The sequence below is a fragment of the Diaphorina citri genome, unplaced genomic scaffold, assembly GCF_000475195.1.
Source record: "Diaphorina citri unplaced genomic scaffold, Diaci psyllid genome assembly version 1.1 scaffold73, whole genome shotgun sequence".
Classification (NCBI taxonomy): Eukaryota; Metazoa; Arthropoda; class Insecta; order Hemiptera; family Psyllidae; genus Diaphorina; species Diaphorina citri.
In genome coordinates, this window is record NW_007377510.1 from 324943 (window position 1) to 334809 (window position 9867).

General features: G+C 43.2%; 1 protein-coding gene across 1 annotated transcript in view; it reads left to right on the forward strand.

Annotated features, from left to right (window-relative positions):
* Nucleotides 1–9867, forward strand: part of LOC103521163 (copper-transporting ATPase 1) — a 41010-nt gene that overhangs the window by 19710 nt on the left and 11433 nt on the right. Inside the window, 8 exon segments of the mRNA XM_026832057.1 lie at nt 3181–3355; nt 4265–4424; nt 4833–5143; nt 5565–5685; nt 6166–6173; nt 8076–8210; nt 8872–9075; nt 9344–9564. Coding sequence (XP_026687858.1) covers nt 3181–3355; nt 4265–4424; nt 4833–5143; nt 5565–5685; nt 6166–6173; nt 8076–8210; nt 8872–9075; nt 9344–9564 — 1335 coding nt within the window.

The following is a 9867-nucleotide window of genomic DNA, read 5'->3' on the forward strand; positions in this document are numbered from 1 at the left end:
TCGCGTTGGTGGACATCCACCTTAAAGGTGCGTTTTCACCAACGCGACTTTTGTCGCATAGTGGAAACGTGTCGCGCGACACGAAAAAAAGTCGTGTGACCATGCGACTTCTATCCGATGAAAGTCGGTCCGGATCAAAGGAATGTCGCGTAGCAATGCCAGTGGAAACGTGTCGCGCGACTCTTCATTTTAGTTTGTTCCTTATTATGAGTGGGAGTGCTTTAATTTCGCCGATGTCACGAGATAAATGTTGCAAGTGAAAACAGGTCACGTCGCGCGACAAATGTTGCAAGTGAAAACAGGTCACGTCGCGCGACAAATGTCACGCGATTTTGTCGCGCGACAGAGGTCGCGTTGGTGAAAACGCACCTTAATGTAGGTGACCATCCGTGTAATCGCCTTTTGCTTTCTTTTTCCACTCAAGCTAGGTGATGTTAATGTGAGGAGGGTTTTGAGAAAATTGAGATCAAATTAACCCACCCACTCTTCCCACCCCCACCTGTCTCCTGGTTTGAAGAGGATTTGCCAATCTATTTGCTAATGTGAGGAGGCAGGTAAAGAGTGACCGTAAACCCCCATCAAAGAAATTTGATTTCAGTACATCTAAGTAATTTATTGATCAGTCCATTTAATGAGGGATACACTACAAGATGGGCATATTAAAACAGAGACAACAAGTTCAATGGAGCAGTTGTTTAATTTTCTATTCAACCATCACTACAGATGAACTAATTTTTCAATACGGTGAATTATGTTCCCAGGTAAAGTGTGTGGTATTCGATAAGACCGGCACGATAACTCACGGTGTTCCTACAGTATCCAGAGTGTGTATGTTTGTAGACGAGAGCACATGCTCCATGGCCAAGCTGTTGTGTATTTTGGGAACCGCTGAGAATAACAGTGAACATCCTTTAGCTTCGGGTATGTTCATATTGTCCTATAGCCAGATCAGCCAGTGCTTAAAATTAAACCAAACCGATAAACAGGCAAGCACTAAAATCTAGGGGGAATTTTCTAAAAGCTTTTGCTACTCCCCTGTTCAAAATTAACCTCACCCAGTCTGGGGCCGGGAAAAGCCTGAAGCACCCTCGATTGTCTAGAATGACTAGATGGTCACCCATCCCTACGAGTACTACGTACACTAAAATCTCTTGGGATTTAGGTTCTGTAAAAAAATGTTCGACTGGGGCTTTTCTGGGTGAAATAAAAAACGACGTTCGCGGGATCCGCGGTTTTCTTCGCGTTATCGGCGGTTTTGTTCGCGGTATCTGCGGTTTTGTTCGCATTTCGCGGTTTTGTTCGCGGTGTCAGCGGTATGTTTCCGGGTTTCGTATTACCTCTCCTACTTCCGCTTGATTTTACTCATTTCCGCTCATTTTGACGGTTCAAACGAAGTCTAATCTTGTCTACGTGAGACAAAATATTTATTTATTTTTTATTCTTTTTATTTTTTAACGAAGTAGATTCACTTTTCAAATCCATTTCAATTCTTCTACTTCCAGGGACGAGATCAGGAAGTGGCGACATTTTGGGAACCGCTGAGAATAACAGTGAACATCCTTTAGCTTCGGGTATGTTCATAATTCATATTGTCCTATAGCCAGTGCTTAACATTAAACCTAATCGATAAACAGGCAAGCACTAAAATCTAGGGGGAATTTTCTAAAAGCTATTGTTAGATAGATAGATAGTCACTGTATAACAGCTTTGATCTTTAGTGATGGGGGTTTTAGCCTTCATTTGGCGACAAACTACTCGCCTATTCAAAATTAATCTCACCCAGTCTGGGGCCGGGAAAAGCCTGAAGCACGCTCGATTGTCTAGAATGAATAGATGGTCACCCATCCCTGCATTAGAGTACTACGTACACTAAAATCTCTTGGGATTTAGGTTCTGTAAAAAAATGTTCGACTGGGGCTTTTCTGGGTGAAATAAAAAACGACCCCTTTAGCTTCGGGTATGTACAGATTGTCTTATAGCTAGATTAGCCAGTGCTTAACATTAAACCTAACCGATAAACAGGTAAGCACTAAAATCTAGGGGGAATTTTCTAAAAGCTTTTGTTAGATAGTCACTGTATAACAGCTTTGATCTTTAGTGATGGGGGTTTTAGCCTTCATTTGGCGACTAGCTACTCGCCTGTCCAAAATTAACCTCACCCAGTCTGGGGCCGGGAAAAGCCTGAAGCACACTCGATTGTCTAGAATGACTAGATGGTCACCCATCCCTGCATTAGAGTAGGTACTACATATATTAAAATCTCTTGGGATTTAGGTTCTGTAAAAAAATGTTCGACTGGGGCTTTTCTGGGTGAAATAAAAAACGACTAACCTATGCAATCTATTCTCTCCCCTTCTTCACAGCCATCGTGAAGTTTGTCCGTGACTGCACCGGCACAGAGATAGGGGGTCGCACGTCTCACTTCCAAGTAGTGCCCGGGTGTGGACTGCGCTGTGCAGTGTCCCATGTAGACCCCATGGTATCCCAGGCAAGACGATCAGAGAAGATAGTCAACTATTTGAATCAGAATAGAGACGGCCGAAGTTTGGTAACGCTAGGGTCGGTGACGGTGGACATCTCCCTGGTGGAATCTCAACGATCAGCCCCCATGGGTCAGAGAAGATAGTCAACTATTTGAACCAGAATAGAGACGGCCGAAGTTTGGTAACGCTAGGGTCGGTGACGGTGGACATCTCCCTGGTGGAATCTCAACGATCAGCCCCCATGGTGGAGCCCATGGATAAGCTACTCAATATTAACGACCATGCCGACCAAGTTGACTCGTTCAAGGTATTTGATTTGATGCTCATGCAAAATTTGCGAAGGAGGCGTGGTTTAAGAGTTATAAGGTATCACCAAAAACTGAAAAAAAAACTGTGAATTTTCGGCCGTTTTCTTGTGGTTTTCCCGCCACCATAAATAAGTTCTCCCCTCCCCATACCTAATGATCCTATTGTTTTTTTTTTTTTTTTTTTTTTTTTTTTTTTTTTGACATCTTTTTTTTTTAAGTATAATTTGAAGCACCCCATTTCCCCGTCGACATACTACGGGATGGGCATGCTACGACACAGACCACACGAGTCTAGTGTAGTTGTTTATAATTTGAACTTTGTTTCTCGCTCAGGTGAGTTACCGAGAGGTCTCGAGTCCCCGTTCAAAGTGACTCTAGTTGAAGAACCCTCGGGAGGAGATAATCCTGGCCTATGCATTCCGATGTGCTCTCAGTGTCCTCGCCATAGCATGCCCATGTGCCCTGGGCTTAGCCACGCCCACTGCTGTCATGGTGGGCACGGGGGTGGGGGCACTCAACGGTATTCTCATCAAGGGGGCGGAGCCTCTGGAGAATGCACACAAGGTGAGTTTCGACGGAGCCTAAAATAAGACTATTGGTGGGAGTCAGCCTGAATTAACGTCAAGAAGTTAATTTAGCCAGCTGCGAATGCATCAATTCCCGATGGATTGTTGAAGAGTTCTTCAACAGACTATTGGTGGGAGTCAGCCTGAATTAACGTCAAGAAGTTAATTTAGCCAGCTGCGAATGCATCAATTCCCGATGGATTGTTGAAGTTGAGCAACGTTGCGCGTATTTAAAGGTGCGTTTTCACCAACGCGACAAAAGTCGTTTAGTGGAAACGTGTCGCGCGACACGAGAAAAAGTCGTGCGACCATGCGATTTCTATCCGATGAAAGTCGGTCCGGATCAAAAAGGTGCATTTTCACCAACGCGACAAAAGTCGCATAGTGGAAACGTGTCGCGCGACACGAGAAAAAGTCGTGCGACCATGCGATCTCTATCCGATGAAAGTCGGTCCGGATCAAAGGAATGTCGCGTAGCAATGCCAGTGGAAACGTGTCGCGCGACTCTTCATTTTAGTTTGTTCCTTATTATGAGTGTGAGTGCTTTAATTTCGCCGATGTCACGAGATAAATGTTGCAAGTGAAAACAGATCACGTCGCGCGACAAATGTCACGCGATTTTGTCGCGCGACAGAGGTCGCGTTGGTGAAAACGCGACAGAGGTCGCGTTGCCAATCTATTTGCTAATGTGAGGAGGCAGGTGAAGAGTGACCGTAAACCCCCATCAAAGAAATTTGATTTAAGTACATCTAAGTAATTTATTGATCAGTCCATTTAATGAGGGATACACTACAAGATGGGCATATTAAAACAGAGACAACAAGTTCAATGGAGCAGTTGTTTAATTTTCTATTCAACCATCACTACAGATGAACTAATTTTTCAATACGGTGAATTATGTTCCCAGGTAAAGTGTGTGGTATTCGATAAGACCGGCACGATAACTCACGGTGTTCCTACAGTATCCAGAGTGTGTATGTTTGTAGACGAGAGCACATGCTCCATGGCCAAGCTGTTGTGCATTTTGGGAACCGCTGAGAATAACAGTGAACATCCTTTAGCTTCGGGTATGTTCATAATTCATATTGTCCTATAGCCAGTGCTTAACATTAAACCTAATCGATAAACAGGCAAGCACTAAAATCTAGGGGGAATTTTCTAAAAGCTATTGTTAGATAGATAGATAGTCACTGTATAACAGCTTTGATCTTTAGTGATGGGGGTTTTAGCCTTCATTTGGCGACAAACTACTCGCCTATTCAAAATTAATCTCACCCAGTCTGGGGCCGGGAAAAGCCTGAAGCACGCTCGATTGTCTAGAATGAATAGATGGTCACCCATCCCTGCATTAGAGTACTACGTACACTAAAATCTCTTGGGATTTAGGTTCTGTAAAAAAATGTTCGACTGGGGCTTTTCTGGGTGAAATAAAAAACGACTAACCTATGCAATCTATTCTCTCCCCTTCTTCACAGCCATCGTGAAGTTTGTCCGTGACTGCACCGGCACAGAGATAGGAGGTCGCACGTCTCACTTCCAAGTAGTGCCCGGGTGTGGACTGCGCTGTGCAGTGTCCCATGTAGACCCCATGGTATCCCAGGCAAGACGATCAGAGAAGATAGTCAACTATTTGAATCAGAATAGAGACGGCCGAAGTTTGGTAACGCTAGGGTCGGTGACGGTGGACATCTCCCTGGTGGAATCTCAACGATCAGCCCCCATGGTGGAGCCCATGGATAAGCTACTCAATATTAACGACCATGCTGACCAAGTTGACTCGTTCAAGGTATTTGATTTGATGCTCATGCCTGCAAATTTGCGAAGGAGGCGTGGTTTAAGAGTTTATAAGGTATCACCAAAAAACTGAAGAAAAAAAAAAACTGTGAATTTTCGGCCGTTTTTCTTGTGGTCCCGGCCACCATAAATAAAGTTCTCCCCTCAACTCTCGAGTCTCAAATTTGATATCACACTCCAGGTACCCCCCCCATCCTAATGTTTCTTTTTTTTTTTTTTTTTTTTTTTTTTTTTTTTTTTTTTTTTGATCGATTGCAATACTTACTTTCTTATTACTAGTATAGCTTCGCTATAACTGTACTAATAGAAAGTACCTAATATCCTTTACTCTAATTATTACAAAGTAAGCCTATCTTAAACTCCTTTATCTATTAGACTATATATCCTGTATTGACATTTGTTTGTGTTCCCAGGTAATCATTGGAAACAGGGAGTGGATGAGAAGGAATGGGATAGAGGTGCGTTCAGACATTGATGTCAGGATGACGGATGAAGAAGATTTGGGTCACACAGCCGTATTGTGTTCTATCAATGGTAAGTCCGATAATTGACCGCACCGCACCCTAACATTAGATTTCCTTCTATTGTGATTCCTCATAGATGCCCTTGTTTTCTTGAATAGGATGTCTTTGTTTGAACACATAATAATACAGTTTCAAGGGTTAGGTGTTTGAAAATATCGTTTTAACGATAGATTCCACAGTTTTGCCGGTACTTACACAAGTATAGACATTTTTACACGAAGGTCAACTGTTTCTTTCTTGGCTACAAAATAAGGGCAATGTAACATCTTAAAATTCCTTCTTAAGGTGTGTCCACTCATAGTCCGCCGGCAATCGATCGATGTGGACTGAACTGTCCACACTGCCTCGACAACATAGATTCACCTCGTCGATCGACTACGTCTGGACACACCTTAAAAGCTTTTACAGCCTATAACCGTACAGTTGGGGAAGAATGGTCTAGCGGTCAATACCTCCTGTAAACAAAAGCCCTACACTCTTCTGTCTTCAGGTGTCCTAGTATGTATGATGAGTGTAGCGGATAAAGTGAAACCAGAAGCTCATCTAGCTGTCTATACACTGAAAACTTGATAATTCAATGAATGAGGTAAATTCGTTATGTTCAGTGTTTATTTCTATCGATCGATAGGCGATATCATACAATTTCACATACCTTTTCCGTACAAAAGGGCGGGTAACCCTGCTGGTAACGTTATAGTTGTAGCGACAGGCAAAATCTAATCAATCGGTGTCAGACCAAGGAATATTGCAACTTCTTTCGGTAATAGTATATAAAAAGAGTATGTCAAAGTAAAAGGAAAAAATATACAGGTAATGTATAAAATGTCTCATTTTGTGTATTTTCCCATTTCCAGGCAGTGTCCTCATAGGGGGTTCCATCAATCAGAATGGCCTGCTCCTTATGTTTCTTCTTTCCCACTTGGGTGGGAAAAGGTGAAGAAGAAGAAGAAGAATATTTTACACTACTGATATTAGTCTCAAACCCAAAATAGTCCGATATAAGGCTTTAACATAGGTCAAAATCTAATCTATGTACTTGTTTTATCATTGGTTTCAGGTCGGCATAGGTCGTGTGTTCGCTGAAGTGCTTCCGTCACATAAGGTGGCCAAGATACAGCGTCTACAAGAGCTAGGCTTGAGAGTGGCCATGGTAGGAGATGGAGTGAATGATAGTCCGGCCCTGGCTCAGAGTGATGTAGGAATAGCCATAGCTTCAGGCACGGATGTAGCAGTGGAAGCCGCAGATGTTGTCCTTATGAGGGTAAGCTTAGAAAGTAACACAAGTAAGGACACTTGCTTGTCGTGCAGAAGGTCCCGGGTTCGAATACCACCATCGACAAAATAAGCACTCATATTTCGATTGAAAATATTTCAACGGGTAGCCTTCTGGTGTTAGGTGACCCAGCATCTAAATAGGAAGTATTATGTCTCCTATCGCTCATCTGATGAGGGACATACTACGGGATAGGCATGCTACGACATACTACCCAAGTCTAAGGCCAGCCATTCACTCTCAGGTAGACCTGAGAAGCACACCTGATCAGGTCCGCCTGTCAGGTCTATCTGCTACGTGATGAGCACACACTATCAGGTAGACCTAATCACGTATACCTGTCAGGTCTACCTGATAGTGAGTGGCCGGCCTAACAGACGGTAAAACACTTTATTTTTTGGCATGTAGGATTCTCACGCAGTAAGCTCTTCCATCCAATATAAATAAATACTCGACTTCTATTTCAGAACGACCTGCTAGATGTGATCGGCTGTTTCGACCTGTCCCGGAAAACGGTACGGAGGATAAGACTGAACTTCCTATTTGCCAGCATGTACAATCTCATAGGCATTCCTATCGCGGCGGGACTGTTCAGTCCGTTTGGATTCACGTTGCAGCCCTGGATGGCGTCTGCAGCGATGGCACTCAGCTCTGTTACCGTCGTGGGGTCTTCACTGTTGCTGAAAACGTAAGTAAATCAATCAATTTGATTGAATTTACTTATTTAGTCCACAGTTTTGCCGGTACTTACACAAGTATAGACATTTTTACACGAAGGTCAACTGTTGTTTCTTGGCTACAAAATAAGGGCGATGAAACCTCGTCTTAAAATTCCTTCTTAAGGTGTATCCACTCATAGTCGGCCGGCAATCGATCGATGTGGACTGAACCGTCCACACTGCCTCGACGACATAGATTTTCCTTGTCGATCGACTACGTCTGGACACACCTTAAAAGCTTTTACAGCCTATAACTGTACAGTTGGGGAAGAATGGTCTAATAGTCAATTCCTCCTGTAAACAAAAGCCCTACACTAACCTCTTCTGTCTTCAGGTGTCCTAGTATGTATGATGAGTGTAGCGGATAAAGTGAAACCAGAAGCTCATCTAGCTGTCTATACACTGAAGGTATGTATGATGAGTGTAGCGGATAAAGTGAAACCAGAAGCTCATCTGGCTGTGTATACACTGAAGAAGAGAGGCCTTGAGGTTATTCTGCTCACGGGAGATAACAGGAAGACCGGAGCTGCCATTGCGAGACAGGTAAGAGGGTTATTCTGCTCACGGGAGATAACAGGAAGACCGGAGCTGCCATTGCGAGACAGGTAAGAGAGTTATTCTATTGACGGGAGATAACAGGAAGACCGGAGCTGCCATTGCGAGACAGGTAAGAGGAAGGTCCTGGGTTCGAGACCCTTGTAAGAAATACGTCGACACGTATAATTTCATATTTCATGGTTGAAATTTTTTGATACGCTTAATTTATTTATTTGCACCTAAGCAACAAAGGCCATGTGTGGAAACATGCTTAATTAAAAAAAAAAAATAAAAAAATCTGTTGACCTTGAATGTGTCATGTGCTTTTCCTTCGTTAATCCTCTACTCTAAATTTGAAGACTTAACATAGATTCGAACCATCAACCAGAAGATGCGAAGTCTACCGAGTTAACCACTCAAACCAAGTATACGGAACCTTGTTTAGGCTCCTGGGGTAAAGGGACTTTTCATTCCTTTGTGGCAGTAAAAAGAAGGTTTATTCTATTCTACACTATTTCTTCTTTCCCACTTGGGTGGGAAAAGGTGAAGAAGAAGAAGAAGAATATTTTACACTACTGATATTAGTCTCAAACCCAAAATAGTCCGATATAAGGCTTTAACATAGGTTAAAATCTAATCTATGTACTTGTTTTATCATTGGTTTCAGGTCGGCATAGGTCGTGTGTTCGCTGAAGTGCTTCCGTCACATAAGGTGGCCAAGATACAGCGTCTACAAGAGCTAGGCTTGAGAGTGGCCATGGTAGGAGATGGAGTGAATGATAGTCCGGCCCTGGCTCAGAGTGATGTAGGAATAGCCATAGCTTCAGGGACGGATGTAGCAGTGGAAGCAGCAGATGTTGTCCTTATGAGGGTAAGTCTAGATAGCAATTTGTTTCCTGAAGCAATCGTAACAAAAATGAAAGTTATCTTCCAGGGGTAAAAGTCGAAGAGAGAAGGAAGACAGGATAAAAAAAAGCCAGCCGTTCCGAAAGCAAACCATATCTGTTTAGAATGTAGCTTTGTCCACCCTCCTTTCCCCTATTTTTCCTTGGATCTTCAAATGTGGGCTAGAGTTGCCCTTAAGTAACAATGATACCCCCACTTACCTCTAAATAAATATCTACTGACTTGTCTTCCAGAATGACTTGTTGGATGTGATCGGCTGTTTCGACCTGTCCCGTAAAACGGTACGGAGGATAAGACTGAACTTCCTATTTGCCAGCATGTACAATCTCATAGGCATTCCTATCGCGGCGGGACTGTTCAGTCCGTTTGGATTCACGTTGCAGCCCTGGATGGCGTCTGCAGCGATGGCACTCAGCTCTGTTACCGTCGTGGGGTCTTCACTGTTGCTGAAAACGTAAGTAAATCAATCAATTTGATTGAATTTACTTATTTAAAGATCTTCAATTCTTCATTCACAGGGTAGTAAATACAAGTGGGGGGAAAGGATACAAGTTACAAAAGAGTTATTACACAAAAAATAACCTCTATGGACAGATAGTAAATGAACATTCTTCTTTCTTTTTCGCCTTTGCCTGTACACGGGATGAGATCGGTGTTTTTCGTCAGCTTCTCAACCAGCTCTAAACAGGGTATGCTTTGGGGGCGGGCCATTTGGTTTGTTGGGCCCAAATTTCACGAGGCCGCCTTCGCACTCACT